Here is a 15,499-nt window from a genome sequence, read left to right as displayed (position 1 = left end):
TAATATTTAGGATTTGCAGTACTTGGATTAATATTTTTTATTTTTCCCCAAAAACAGTGGCATTGAATCAATAGTCATTCTCAGTTGCAGAGTACTTAGGGATAAACTGGGTCAACTGGATCGGGTCATCTTAATCTAGAAGACTCTTAAAATAGATGCCTTCCATGTTTATCGCCTTAAGCTTTGGGCATATTTGGATAAGGAAGGTATATGCTCTGCAGATTTTCTGAATTTTGGATAATAACTGGACAAGGAGGGTTGGCCACCCGGTTGGTATTGACAATACGTTTACATGGATTTTGTAGAACTATTTGCCTGTGCATGTTGTTTTTGTAAAAGACACTCACCATGACCAAATCAAATTTTGGTTTCACTAATCAAACTTTTGGCACGGTCGCACAGATCCACTTCTTCCTCACAATCAAACTCCCTGCATAAATGAACAACAAAGTAACTCATAACAGACTACAAGAGAGATCATGCTGTCATTTTTGTTCAGTCATATAGATTGTGTGGTTTCTCCCTACCCCTGTAACAAGCAAGCTTACCAAGCTAACCTGCTCATTACTTATTGCACTTTCACACATTCACACTGGACGTCACTGTGCACAATGCGCATACATGTACTGACAATCGATTATTAGCTTGCCGCCACTCCAGTGAATCCTGAAGAACCCGATTGATCAGCGAGAACATCAGCAGCGGCATTAGCAGGGTTGATGACCCTGCAGTTGCGCCTGATCTCGCCCTGCGTTCCGGTCAGCACCTCGATCTGCCCCATCTTGAGCATGGACCTGGCAAACTTGGTCCTAAAAGTCGCCTCGCTGCTCACGAAGGAGTCGACCAGCGCCTTCATCGTTGCGTTGGTCAGCAGCGCCACATCTGATTTGAAGAGCCCCAGGTTGTTGGTCAGGCTGACGTAGTACTTGTTGTCGAACCTTTCCGGCGTGATGAGATCCATGAACGTCGTCGTGTTCGGGAAGAACTGGCTGCTGTTGGATGGGCAGATGCTCTTGAGGAGAAATGCGTAGGCTTTGCTCAGCGCCGGGTCAATCTGTACACCACAGCAGTGGATATGGATAACGTACTGGGTAAGAACTAACTGAAGTGTTATGCTTAGTTTCTAGAGAGGGAAGTGTTATGCTAGCTAACCCCGTCAACTGAGCCGCTGAAGTTGTAGAGCCGGTCGCCCTGGTTGCCAGTTCCGGCGAAGCTGCTGCAGTGCGAGACGCCGATGGTGTGCGCGCCGGAGAGGACGACCAAGTCCTCAATACTGAGGTTCTTGGAGGCGAAGCTGTCTGCCAGTTGGGTGGCGTTGAAGAACGGCGGAGGCAGGTCGTTCAAGGCTTCAGTGGCATTGGATATCCGGCCGTCACGGCGTCCGGCGGGCACCGGGTAGCCGAGGCCACCGGAGAGCACGACGCTGTCCCTCGCTGCGAAGGCGAGGACGTCGGCGCAGGAGACCACGCCGGGGCACTGAGCCTCCAGGGCCGCCTTGGCGCTGTCGACCACGTCGAAGAACCGGAGGCTGGGGTTGTTGGGTGGCGCGTCCTTCTCCGCCGTGTTGTTGGCCGTGGAGTCGATCAGCACCGAGCCGTCGCAGCCCTGCATGCAAGGAGTTTAAAGGTATAGTAGTGAAAAAAAAATGTCTAGCTATATACTGCATGCGTGTACTTATATTACCCTGACAAAGCAGTCATGAAAGTGCATGCGGATCAGTGCCGGAGCGACGCCGGAGTTGTTGGTGAACGCGGCCGCCACAGTCTGCTGCACGATGGTCTCGGCGGAGGGGCACGTCCTGTCGTAGAAGCCGACGTCGAGGCAGGCGGCAGTGGCCGAGAGAAGCGACGCCAGGACGGTGGCGAAGCGCAAGCAGTGCCGCTTCGTCGTCGTCATGGCTGTACGTAGAGCTCGTCCTGTTGCTGCTCTTCTTGTCTGAATGGACTCTGATGCATGGCTTGGTGAGGCACGGGGGAGTTTTATAGGATGTTAGGATGCTTGCCGGCCTGTAGAAAATGGCAGTGCAATTCACTGGAGAAGACACTTGATAGAGACAGAGTGGGCTGTGCAGTCGGCTCCTTGCTGCAGCTTTTCAAATAGTCAGATCAAGGATCAGCACTCTGAATATTCGCCCAAAAACAGGTGAGTTGTCTGTTTTTTTTCTGCAGCTTATTGACTTGTTTTTTCATCGCTAGGTCACTATTGTCACTCACTGGATCCACATTTAATCATCAAACAACAAGGCATATTGAAATATCTGATACTAATTTGGTGGTTGAACCTTAACTAGGATGTGCAACTTTGTAGGTTGACAATGCCTTAAAGATCTGATGATCCTTGTTCAGATGGTGAAAGTCATCGGAAGCCTCTTCACATGAGTGAATCAACTAAAGCTTTTGAAACTGAAAGAAGGCTGTGATTTTTCCTAGTCCATTTTTCTTCTATTTCTTCACCTTGTTCAGTACTTCTCCAATGAATTTCTCCAGCTCTATCGACTTAGTTGTAGTTGCTATGGTCAAAGGCACTCTCCAGTTCTGCAATACACCTAATATACTATGGTATTGAACACAGCTCTTTGATTTACTATGCAATACACCTAATATCTATGTAATTAACTATTTATGAACTTTGTTGGAGATCCTTGTGAAGCTTGTTTTGCAAGGATCATGTTAGTCCTGATAAGCCTAAGCTTACTTATAAGACTGTATGTTGTAACTCTCATTTCCTCCTGATGAAAAATGTGGTTAGGTATGGTTGCGAAAAAAAAAACAGCTCTTTGATATTATGCAATTACAAATAAACATGTAAAATTTGCCAATGGTGATGATTTTTTGCTTGCTCTTATTGTCTTGAGTTAGAAAGTTGGTAATATATATACTAGTTCCCCTCATTGAATCCTAAATTGGATACTCATGAGAACCTTTATTGAAATCCCGTTAGTGTTTAACTGTTCATGTACTTATTAGTTGTTAGTACATCGATTTCGCCTAAAATATGAGCTTTTAATGGGTTCTACGTCACAAACAAACAAAAATGAGATAAAAGTGATCCCATGAAGTAGATGAAAAAAGATCAGCAAGGATCATCACACAATATTTTGAGCAACCCTCACTACTACAGAAATGGTCTTCGTCCATGGTATTTTCACCACCGCATCTACTAAAATTGTTGGTGACACCGGTATTGTTGAACTCCTCATGTCATTCCATATTGTTGAACTCCTCAAGTCATTCCACCATACTACTACCTAACCCTGACAATGTTTTTCCTGAAGAAAAAAAATTCAGCTACATGCCAATCGTGGCATTACCATCTGGGCAACCATATGTTTCGACCTGCATTGAAAGCGGGGCCATTCGTTGAAGATAAGAGTATATCGAACCCATATGTCGTCTTAACATGAGCAGATTGTATCCATTGGGCAAATATAGGTTCGATCAAGATTTGTTTTCCTGGAGTACCAAAAGCAAGCATAACATCGTTATGAACATAAAGGCCCAAGGTATGGAATCCTAGGAAGAGGCTAGCCCAACTTAAATGAGATATAATAGCTTCCTTATGGTCTAACATTCTTGCCAATACATTTGTCGGGTATCGTAGAACCGGGTACCCCGAGCAAATATCAAAAGGGTCACTTGAATCCCATAAAAAAGCAAGCTAGAAGCTAAGCCGTAGGCTCCTCACCGGCTACGTCCGAGCCTACCAGGCTCTCCGCCCCGCCTCGAGCCTCGCACAGGAGGTCTCGGCGTCCTGACGCAATCTCCGCCTCGCGCGAGGCCTTTCACGGAAGGCCTCGGCAGGGAGCGCAATCTCCGCCTCGCGCGAGGCCTCTCGCGGAAGGCCTCGGCAAGGAGTTCGATCTCCATCTCGCGCGAGGCCTCATTCTCCGTATCGCTCGAGGCCGGTTCGTCCATAGCCCGTCGCCCCCCGCCTCGACCGACCCTCCCGACAGCACGTCGTGTCCCATTAATACGCCAACCACTCCCGCAATCTTAGCCGGACGATGGCTCGACACCACAAAATGGTCGACGGGACCTAAGGTCGCATCAGCGCCATACCAGCTGGGACAGGGCACGGCAGGGATTACCGGCCACTGTGTTCTGACGCTGTGCCCACGATCAGCGACCACGCTACACTGTGCCCCGCGATCCCCGCCTCGAAAACAACATTGCACGGACAACTTGGCCCGGGTCATCACCGCCTCCAAGCCAGCGCACCAGATCAGCCACCCTCTCGGGGCCTCGGCACTATGCACCAAGGTCTCGGCTATCTCGGGGTTCGTGTCCACCGAGACCCCCCACTGCGGTGCAGCCTCGGCACCGACCGAGCCTCGGTCTCGCGCACAGTCAGTCCACAGCGGCTTGCACGTTCACCGCCGCACCCACTCCGAGGTAGTCCCGGGGCTCCCACGACGCACAGGATCGGATGGGACCAGCACGCCGCCCCAGTGCTCCAAGGACGGACCACTCCGACGACCACGCCGCCACAGGAACAGGCCACAGGGCTCGGACATGCCGCCCCTGTTGGCACAACGCTGTGTAGTTGACACATGTACTGTCCTTGTCCTCCCTTCAACTATAAAAGGAGAGGACTTAGGCTACTTAGAGAGGGGGACTCACAGAGAAGAACACCTTGTAACACACACACATATACACATTCCAGCCGCCTGAGAGCAACGTCTCAAGCAGCCCACACAATACCTCGCCGAGACCTAGGATTAGCTCCCTCTCTCACCATGCTTGTAACCCCCTACTACTAGCACTTCGGTGCAAGGAATACAAGATCGACCCCTCAGACTGGACGTAGGGCATCGATTGCCTGAACCAGTATAAACCTTGTGTCTCTTTGCATCACCATCCGGGATTACGGGCACGCAGTCCAAATTCACTAGTCGGTTGAGGACCCCCCGGTCCAAAACACCGATAGTTGGCGCGCCAGGTAGGGGCCTCTGCGTGCCAGTTTCGTCATCCCAGCAAGTTCCGGATGGCAGACCCCGTACGATCATTGCGTCTTGGCACGGTGGTTTGGTTTGGGAGCCTAGAGTTCATGTCTCTAGGGCATGAGTACGACATGGTACTCCTCACTCCTCGAGCCCCACCAACCGACGACGAAGTCACGCACTGGCAGCCCAGGCGCAGGCGGCGCCCGAGCGGCCGCTCTCGCCGCGCTCGCCAGGCACGACGCGAGCAAGACCACCACACCCGCCGGGTCGCGAGCCTATAACGAACAAAGTAACCACACCACCCGAGAGGACGCCATCGATCAACTGGAGGAAGCCCGAGATGTCGCGCTACTACACTCGGCTAAATACCAGCAGACCCTATGGCGCTACTAGGCCCGGCGCGTCCGAGGCCGAGACTTGAAGGTAGGCGACCTGGTGTTGAGGCCAGCACAGAGCAACAAGGGCCGCCACAAGCTGACCCCGCCATGGGAAGGACCGTACATCATCGCCCAAGTACTGAAGCCCGGGACCTACAAGCTGGCCAACGAGAAGGGCGAAATCTTCACCAACGCTTGGAACATAGAACAACTACGTCGCTTTTATCCTTAAATTTCCAAGCATTGTATATATCATTTATCGGAATGCAATTAAAAAACGTTCTTTAGTTGGTCTAATTTTTCGAGAAAACCACCCCGAGCCCATCGTGGGTCTCGGCAATACGGTAATACGGTAAGGGAGACTCGGCTCTGCCTCGGCAGAACCAAGTCTCCCTCGGGGGCTAGATGGGGGATTCCCCCTAAGTCCCACGCACCATCCTTTAGTCGTTTTTTCGAAAAAATTCCTACGCCAAGTCCCCAGCACGCTCTGATGAATCGGTTGTAAAAACCCCTCGGACCAAAGTCTGTTTCCTAAGCAAGAGGCCGGTAGAGTCGCGAGACGGCCTACGCCTCCGGGCTACGGCACTCCCTCATTACCTCTCGCCCAAGGGATGGCTTAGGCTCCAAGGAGGAGTTTTGCAAAAGAAATCTAATCAGAAGCAACAGAGGGCAGAGGCTCGGAAACACGAGAAAAACAACTAAGAAACACGAATACTTCAAAAAGAAAGGCCTCGACGGCCACAAGCGTTACGGTACAAAGATAATTCCTACTCTATTTTTACATGGCCCCTTGGGCCCAGGTCAAGGCTCAGGGCCTCCAGCATCGGCAGATGGTAGGGGAGGGACCACCTCCTCTTCGAAGAGCGTCGCCAGCGCCGTGCCAGGGCCTTCCGCCACCTCCATCAGCTTCATGACCGCCACGTCGGCCTCCTCGTCATCATCAGGCAAGACATAGCCATCACTGATGGCCGGGAGGTCGACGCCAACGTAGTGAGAGGAGATGACGGCCAACGCCCGCTTGACACCCGTGTGCAGCGCTCCTCGGAGCCGCTCGCGCATCTGGCTGTTTAGCGCAATCAAACGGCTCCCAAGGGAGCTGCCTGACTGAACACCTTCGACCTCCAAGGCCTCGCAGGTGGAAAGGGCGGCACGTTTCAGCGCCTCGTGCTCCCTGATCTCAGTCTCGAGCACCGTCTGCACCATGCTAGAAGCCTCGACTGCCCGAGTAACCTCCACCTCTGACTCTGCACCACGGAAAACGGAATGAGGTCGAGCAAGGGAAAAAACAACCTAAGTTAGGGGCGGAAGCCCACGGAACTCACCCTTGGCCTTCTGCTCCCAGCGTCGGGTCTCGACCTGACAGGCCTCGGCTTTCTCCTTCCAGCGCAGGGCCTCGGCCCGGGAGGCCTCGACCTTCTCCTTCAACCGCTGGGCCTCGACCCGAGAAGCCTCGGCCACCCTGGAAGCTTCACTCCCTAGCTCTGCGTCATACAAGGAAGTTAGGGAACGAACATAAGGAAAACAAAACAAAACAAGGGGACTGAAACTCACCCTCGACCGTCCCCCTCCAAACCACAGCCTCGGTTTGCGAGGCCTCAACCGTAGCAAGGGCCTCGTCCAGAGCGCCTTTCATCAGCTGGTGCGCACTCTCCTCCGCCCCCAGCTACCCAGCGAGGGCCTTGCCCGAGGCCGTCGCTTCTTCAGCCCGGGACCTGAAGGCATCCCGATCACCGGCGACGCGGGTAAGCTCCTCCTCCAACTCCTTGACCTGCGCCGTCAAAGGGGCGACCTACCCCTGGGCCGTGACCACCTCAACCCTTGCGTCGGCACAACAAAGCCGAAGGTCCTCCACCTCCACGCTCCGCGCCGCCAGCAGCTCGTTGGCTCCCGCAAGCAGGCCCCTTTGCCGCTGGAGCTGGTCCCAGATGTCCCTCTCCCGCCGGAGAAAGACTGACTTCCCAAGGGATCGGGTCTCGAGCTCCTAGGGAAGCAGAACAGGGGTCATTGATTGCAACAAAACCCAGAAAAAGACAACGTCGCGCGAGAAAGGGAAACACGAACCTGGGCGACCCCGGGCAGTTCGTCGGCCACCACGGACAGCGCCGTCTGTAGCGACCGCTCCGCCAGCTGGCGGTATTGCTCGAAGGTGCCCCAGCGCCCGCCCTCGGCTGCGTCCTCGAGGGCGAACAGAGGCTCCCCCTTAGGGTCATCCTAGCTCCGCCACAGTACCCGTGGGTGATCCCACCGGCAAGGCTCGGGTCGCACCCGCACGAGGGCTGAGCTTCCCTCATCCAAGATCGGTGCCGGCTGTTCCACGGCACTGGTCTCCTCGGCGTCGACCACCTCCCGCACCTGGGAAGTATCATCGGAGGAGATCGGATAGACCTTCGCCTCCCAGGTGCTCTCTCGCAACAATGGCGGGCCCTGAACCAAGGGCGCCACCGAGGCCTCCGCCGCCTTCATCTCCGCCTCCTGGACAGACGGCCTCACCGCCATCATGATGGCCTTGGTGATCTCGGGGGCTCCGGCCTCCGCAATTATGGCCTCGACGGTCTCGGGGGCTCCGGCCTCCGCCATCGTGGCCTCGGTGGACGCAGAAACACCGACCGCGGCCACTGCGGTCTCGGCGGTCTTGGGCGCCCTGGCCCCCGTCGCCTCAGCCTCAGAGACCCCGGGGGCCTCGGCAACCAAGGGCACACCGGCCCCATCTGACTCGTGAGCCTCGCCCTCACGGGGCGGAAGCACTCCCTCCCTCGTCTATGTAGGGGTCGCCTCGACGGCCCCTCCTTGGGCGGCTGGCTCCTTCAGGTCGGCCCTCGTCGACGCCGCGCCACGTTGAATAGCGGCTTGTGCCTCCACCACCCAGTGAGCGGAGGAGCCGGGGCTCGCCTTGAGTGCCTTAAGGGGCGCCAAGGGAAGCTCGTTCGCAGGCCGCTTCCGACTAGGAAAAAATAACCTACAGGGTCAGCGCGAGACCAAAAGGCGAACGAAAGGCACTATGACCCTGCCAAAAATACACCTACCTTGAACGGGGCGGCAACCGCTTTGCCACGGCAAACCTCATCCGCAAAGGTGGAGGCGGCGGCAGAGGCATCGACTCCGTGTCCATCGGTGCCGGCCGGTCCTCAAAGGACCCCGGCGCCCCGTCGGTCCTCTGCGGGGGCAGTAGCGTCGCCTCCGCCGCCACTTGTTCCACCATCACCGTCGAGCCCACCGGGCTGACAGCGCGTTTGCCCAATGCCCGCGCCTCGGGCGTGTTGGCCTCGGCCCCGGAGCGGGCAATCGCTGACCCCGGGTCCGCTTCTCCTCCTCCTCCCGGGAGTGCCGGGCTACTTGCCAACGCCTCGGGCACCACCTCCACTACGTCAGGAAGGTGGTCCAGGGGACCTCGCCCCACCTCGCCCTCGTCATCCCCGTCCGAGGCCTCCGTCGACAGCGACGGCGATGGGGATTCCTCCAACGGGAGACCATCCTTCCTTTGTTGATGGCGGCGCTTATCCAGCTCTTCGCGCGCAAGGATTTGCTTCGTGCGCTTCGTTGCCTTGGCGTCTTTCTGTTTCTTCTGTGCGTCGGCGTGCGCCCGGTTGATCGCCCGTCGCCTCGCGTCCTCGGGAACGGGCGGTAGAGAGGAGCGCACGTCCCTCATCCCCTGCAGGAACGACAAACGCGCATAAGGGAACAAGGGGTAAGGGGAGACTGAGGAGGCTCAGAGGCTACAGCGGCACACGACTTACCAGCGAGAGGAACCCCCGTGACGGTCGCATCGCGAAGGGGGTCAGGTTGCTGCCCCTCAGCTTCGCCTCTACCGTCTCCCCCACCCGACGAAGAATTTCCTCATCGGAAAGGGCGGAGGAGGACATCCGGATGCCCTCAATGGGCTCACCCGGCTTCATCTCGAACAGCCGCCGCCGCCAAGCCATCAGCGGCAGCACCCTCCGGCGGTGGAAGGCGGCCACGACCACAGCCACGGTGAGACCATGGCCTCGCAGCCTCGCCAGCCCCTCTAGAAGCGGCTGCAGCTTGGGCTGGTCGTCCTTCGGGACGCCGTACTTCCATCTCTCCGGGCAGCTCCCCACAATCCGCCCAGTGTAAGGGGGAAGTCCTCCGTCATCGTTACGAAGGTAGAACCAGCTCGTGTACCACTAGCGGTTGGAGGACGCGAGCTGGGCCGGGATGTAGAGGTGCTGGCGGTCCTGGCGCACTTGGAGAGTGCAACCGCCGGCCCTCGTCGCCTTCCTCGTACCCGACGTGCCCGTCGGCTTGGTGGTGTGCCCCGCCCAGAATAGGTGGAGCCACAACTCCCAATGGGGAGCAATCCCCAAGTACCCCTCGCAGACGGCAACAAAGATAGCCGCCTGAGCAATGGAGTTGGGATTGAAGTTGTGGAGCTCCACGCCGTAGTAGTACGGGAGCGCCCGCATGAACTGATCCGCTGGGACGCCGAGGCCACGCTCGTGAAAGGAGATGAAGCTCATGACGTAGCCGTCGCGAGGCCTCGGCTCTGGCTCACCGTACGGAGCAATCCACTCCGGCCTGGTGGGGTTCGTCATCGGGCGAAGGAGTCCACTGTCGACAAGCGACTGAAGCATCTCCTCGGTAACGTCCGACGGATCCCAAGGGTCCGCCTCGACAACGATGATGTCACCGGCCATGAGTGCGACGAAGGGATCTGATGCGACTGTGAGTTTTTCTCTCTCCCACGCTCTCGCTTTTTCTCGCTCACTCCCTGGCTCGCTCTTCTCCCTTCTTCTTCCCGTCACCTGCTACTCTAGCGACGGCTCGATGGAGGCAGGGCTAACGCAGGTAAGGTAAGGTGAGGAGGGGAGAGACTCTTTGAGTATTTATGCAGGGGGAAGGCGAAATGAACGGGCGATGAAATTGGAAGAGTTTCCCCCCGATCCGGCGCGGTTAACCACGAGCCGATTTTGCCGCCCACACACCCACTTCTTTCTCATTAATTGCGGGAACAGTTACGTCCCATCCACCACGTCACGCTCGGCCACTACGATAGCAGGCGTCGTTTCGCCTCCCCAAGAAACCGCCTCAAAAGGCACGCCACCCGTTGCCGAGCCAATGGGGAAGTTATTCCCCTCGGCCGATTCCTTTCAGATGAAGGAACCAGGCTCTGAGCCTATTACGGTCCAGGGGTTTGAAGGCTGGGCCCCAAGGGGTTTCGACAGCCGCCCCAGGACAACAGAGTCAGGGACGACCACGGGCGAGCCTATATGGGGCTGAGGCCCAAGCAAGCGAAATGCTTGGGACGCCCTAAGTCATGTCCGAGACTGGCAGGGGGTCTCCGAATGGGATCCCACCGTAGGGAGGCACTGAGCCACCGAGGCCCAGCGAACGGCCTCGGCACCCACTAGAGAAACCCTCTGGTACCCTTAGAGTGCGTCTACGGACCGCTAGCCGACCCTTAGTGAATGGGGTTTGGGCCTCCGCTCGGACTACCCGATAACAGCTCACCGGAAGTGCCACCGCTCGTGCCCACCGAGGGTAGCGAGGCACATTCCACCCCTCCTTCCGAGCAAAAAGGAAGCATGAGGGTCGTACAAAAAGTCAGGGGAACCCCCGACGGCCTTCTCGCTCTATGCAGAGGCTAAGGGGCTCTTCCTGCAACCTTGCCGAGACCCAGCGACCCCGGCTTGCACTCGAAGGGGCTCGGCAAAACAAACCCTCCTTCCGAGCGAAAAGGAAGCGTGAGGGCCATACAAAAAGACAGGGGAGCTCCTGACAGCCCTCTCGCCCTGTGCAGAGGCTAGGGGGCTCTTCCTGCAGATATGCCGAGACCCCACGACCCAGGTTCGCGCCCAAAGGGGCCTCGGCAAACAAACCCTCACGCGCGAGGGGCGTATAAAAAGCCAGGGGAACTCCTGACGGCCCTCTCGCTCCGCGCAGAGGCTAGGGGCTCTCCCTGCAACCTTGCCGAGACCAGCGGCTCCGGCTCGCACCAGAATGGGCTCGGCAAACAAACCCTCTGTCCGAACAAAAAGGACATGTGAGGGTCGGATGAAAAAGCCAGGGGACCCCTGACCGCCCTCTTGCTCTAGGCGAAGGCTCGGGGGCTCCTCCTACACCCAAGACAAAGACAAACGGTCTAAGTCCACGCTATAAGTTTTGTTACAAATACGATAAAGGGCACCGAGCCCATTACGGTCCAGGGGTTCGAAGGCTGGGCCTCCAGAGGTTTCGACAGCCGCCCCAGGGCAACAGAGTCAGGGATGACCTTGGGGCGAGCCTATGAATGGCTGAGGCCCGAGCGAACAATCGCTCGGGGCGTCCTAAGTCGTGTCCGAGACCAGCAGGGAAGTCTCCGAATGGGATCCCACCGTAGGGAGGCACCGAGCCACCGAGGCCCAGCGAACGGCCTCGGCACCCACTAGAGAAACCCTCTGGTACTCTTGGAGTGTGTCTCTGGACCGCTAGCCGTCCCCTAGCAAATGGGGTACGGGCCTCCACTCGGACTCACCCAATAACAGCTCACCAGAAGTGCCCACGCTCGTGCCCATCGAGGGTAGCCTGGCATATTCCACCCCTACTTCTGAGCGAAAAGGAAGCGTGAGGGTCGTACCCAAAGTCAGGGGGACCCCTGACGGACCTCTTGCTCCGTGCGGAGGCTAGAGGGCTTTTCCTGTAGCCTCGCCGAGACCCCCGTGACCCAAACTTACGCTTGTGGGCTCGGCAAATGCGATAAAAACTCCTCGCTCAAACGCAAAAACAAAAAAAAGCCCCTGGAGGAGTAACTCCACTCCTCCAGGGCCTCGGGGGCTACACCCGGCGGGTGCGCTCGCGCGCACCCACCGAAACCTCAAGAAACAAAAACCCAATTCCTACGAGAGCGGCTATAAACCAAGCCTCGGCAAACCCCCAGGAGAGTGCACGCACTCCTCCGGGGGCTCGGGGGCTACTGTCGGGTACCGTAGAACCGGGTACCCCGAGTAAATATCAAAAGGGTCACTTGAATCCCATAAAAAAGCAAGCTAGAAGCTAAGCCATAGGCTCCTCACCGGCTACGTCCGAGCCTACCAGGCTCTCCGCCCCGCCTCGAGCCTCGCACAGGAGGTCTCGGCGTCCTGACGCAATCTCCGCCTCGTGCGAGGCCTTTCACGGAAGGCCTCGGCAGGGAGCGCAATCTCCGCCTCACGCGAGGCCTCTCGCGGAAGGCCTTGGCAAGGAGTCCGATCTCCGTCTCGCGCAAGGCCTCATTCTCCGTATCGCTCGAGGCCGGTTCGTCCATAGCCCATCGCCCCCCGCCTCGACCGACCCTCCCGACAGCACGTCGTGTCCCATTAATACGCCAACCACTCCCGCAATCTCAGCCGGACGATGGCTCGACACCACAGAATGGCCGACGGGACCTAAGGTCGCATCAGCGCCATACCAGCTGGGACAGGGCATGGCGGGGATTACCGGCCACTGTGTTCTGACGCTGTGCCCACGATCAGCGCCCACGCTACACTGTGCCCCGCGATCCCCGCCTCAAAAACAACATTGCACGAACAACTTGGCCCCGGTCATCACTGCCTCCAAGCCAGCGCACCAGATTAGCCGCCCTCTCGGGGCCTCGGCACTGTGCACCAAGGTCTCGGCTATCTCAGGGTTCATGTCCACCGAGACCCCCCACTACGGTGCAGCCTCGGCACCGACCGAGCCTCGGTCTCGCGCATAGTCAGTCCACAGCGGCTTGCACGTTCACCGCCGCACCCACTCCGAGGTAGTCCCGAGGCTCCTACGACGCACAGGATCGGATGGGACCAGCACGCCGCCCCAGTGCTCCAAGGACGGACCACTCCGACGACCACGCCGCCACAGGAACAGGCCACAGGGCTCGGACATGCCGCCCCTGTTGGCACGACGCCGTGTAGTTGGCACATGTACTGTCCTTGTCCTCCCTTCAACTATAAAAGGAGAGGACTTAGGCCACTTAGAGAGGGGGACTCATATAGAAGAACACCTTGTAACACACACACACACATATACACATTCCAGCCGCCTGAGAGCAACGTCTCAAGCAGCCCACACAATACCTCGCCGAGACCTGGGATTAGCTCCCTCTCTCACCGTGCTTGTAACCCCCTACTACTAGCACTTCGGTGCAAGGAATACAAGATCGATCCCTCAGACTGGACGTAGGGCATCGATTGCCTGAACCAGTATAAACCTTGTGTCTCTTTGCATCACCATCCGGGATTAGGGGCACGCAGTCCAAATTCACTAGTCGGTTGAGGACCCCCCGGTCCGAAACACCGACAACATTATCTTCATTCTGTTCTGGATTGTAATCCCTAATGAAAAAATAGCTCCATGAGCAAAAGCCCCTATCATGATGAACCCTGCAATGTATTGGTGATGAGTATATAAAGCAGCTTGAGTAGTAAAGTCTTGCGCTATGAATGCATAAAGCAGGTAAAGAGTACATATGTTGAGCTACTAAGGAAGTAATAACCCCTAAGGAAGCTAGAGCAAGGCCTGATTGAAAATGAATCAAATTATTGATTGTATCATAAAGGCCTTTATGCCCACGTCCTAATCGACCCCCCCGGAGGAGTATGTGCTTCTAAAAGATCTTTGATACTGTGCCCAATTCCGAAGTTAGTTCGATACATATGACCGGCAATGAGAAAAATAAATGCAATAGCTAAATGATGATGAGCAATATCGGTCATCCACAAACTTTGTGTTTGTGGATGGAATCCCCTAAGAAGGGTCAGAATGGCAGTTCCCGCTTAGCAAAAAAAAGGTAGTGTCTAACATCATGTGATAAATATGGCTTACATACTTTTTTTAAGAAAAACCGAAGCGCCAACACATCGCCAAATTTAAATTCATTTTTCTTTCGTAATCATTTGGATAATTAGCCAATTTTCTAATCACTTAACTCTCGATGCATGACAATATAATGGATAAGCCGTGTGTGCATCATCACAAGTAAACTATCGCCACTGGAATGATTTCTTAACAGAATTAGGATTAGGATGGATTAATTAACACACGATTAATTTATTGGTGTATCCGCCTGTAACTAGCCTCGAACATGGTCCTACCTTGTTTAACAATTTTCATGTTGACACGGTGTTGCTGGGGTGAGTTCAAAGCAGGTCACATGTTAATGCAGCACGGTATGTAACACAAGGCTATGCTCGATTCAGCACTTGAATTGGTTTCACATGAGATAAGAGTAACGACGACTATTGCCTGACCGTTTTCATTGCTTTCCTATGTAACACAAGGCGCCCACTGAGGTCTGCCACGCCAGTGTCCACTTATGGAGAGTTACTCTTATGATGTTGCACACGCAAAGACCAACACACGAAAGATAAAAAAACATAAACATGTTTTTGACATATAAACAAATGTCTTCTATACATTTTTTAAGAATTACACAGTGCAATGCAAAACCTTACCCCTATGATCATCTTCGAAGACTGGACCGGCAAATCTTCGAGATTGACGAAGTTACCACTGAAAGCACAACACCGAACTATTCGCTCCCATGGAGAATCGAACTCAGGACCTGAAGCGATTAATTATTTCATTACAATCATAGAAACAACACTTTTGACTCACTTACCAGTTCTTTCTAGCTAAATTGTCCTTCGTTAAAATCACTCCCCGTTGAAGATACCAAAGAAATAAATTTTATCTTCAAAGGAAGTTTCAGCTTCTAAATGAACTTATTAGTGAAAGGGGAACCTTTCATCAAATACTGATACATAGACTGTACTGAGAAATGACCATCATTATGTAGGTCCCAAGTGAAGATGTCCCTCCCATTAGAAAGCTGGGTATTAGTTATTTTAGCGACTAGTTTATTCCAGGCAGTCATTTTATCCCCAACTAAAGCTTTTCGAAACGAAATATTTAGTGGCACCTGGTTCATAACAACAACCATAGTAATATGGGGGTATTTGACTATATTATACACTATTGGAAAATGCTCCTTTTAAGGGGTTTATAACCTACCCATGTGTCCTCCCAAAATTTGGTTTGTGAACCATCTGTTATTTTGAAAGTTCAACATCCCATAAGATCTTCCATGACCTTTGAAAGACCCTTTCAGAAATGCGAGTCATTAGGTTTAATTTGAACTTGTGACAAATATGATGTACTTAGATATTTATTTCTAAGCAAGCTATTCCACATGCCATCTTCGTTGAGTAGCTTAAAAGATCATTTACTA

General features: G+C 54.8%; 1 protein-coding gene across 1 annotated transcript; it reads right to left on the bottom strand.

Annotated features, from left to right (window-relative positions):
• Nucleotides 1-640: 640 nt before the first annotated feature.
• LOC136513874 (peroxidase 5-like) lies at nt 641-1,911 on the bottom strand. The gene is made up of 3 exons (XM_066507851.1): nt 1,684-1,911; nt 1,153-1,605; nt 641-1,054 (listed from the first exon to the last, which is right to left on the bottom strand). Exons 1-3 carry the CDS (start codon nt 1,894-1,896, stop codon nt 641-643), a joined length of 1,080 nt encoding a protein of 359 aa, XP_066363948.1. The 5' UTR covers nt 1,897-1,911.
• Between the last annotated feature and the right edge of the window lie 13,588 nt (nt 1,912-15,499).

Source organism: Miscanthus floridulus, chromosome 16 (genome assembly GCF_019320115.1).
Source record: "Miscanthus floridulus cultivar M001 chromosome 16, ASM1932011v1, whole genome shotgun sequence".
NCBI classification, from domain to species: Eukaryota; Viridiplantae; Streptophyta; class Magnoliopsida; order Poales; family Poaceae; genus Miscanthus; species Miscanthus floridulus.
This window is presented reverse-complemented; position numbering and strand designations above follow the sequence as displayed.

Bases quoted from the DNA above. Each gene is read 5' to 3' on its own strand.
- LOC136513874 (XM_066507851.1), bottom strand. From the start codon at position 1,896: ATGACGACGACGAAGCGGCACTGCTTGCGCTTCGCCACCGTCCTGGCG. The intron at 1,606-1,683 runs GTAATATAAGTA...CCTTGCATGCAG, and splicing joins TTCATGACTGCTTTGTCAGG to GGCTGCGACGGCTCGGTGCT. The intron at 1,055-1,152 runs GTTAGCTAGCAT...TGTGGTGTACAG, and splicing joins TCAGCGGCTCAGTTGACGGG to ATTGACCCGGCGCTGAGCAA.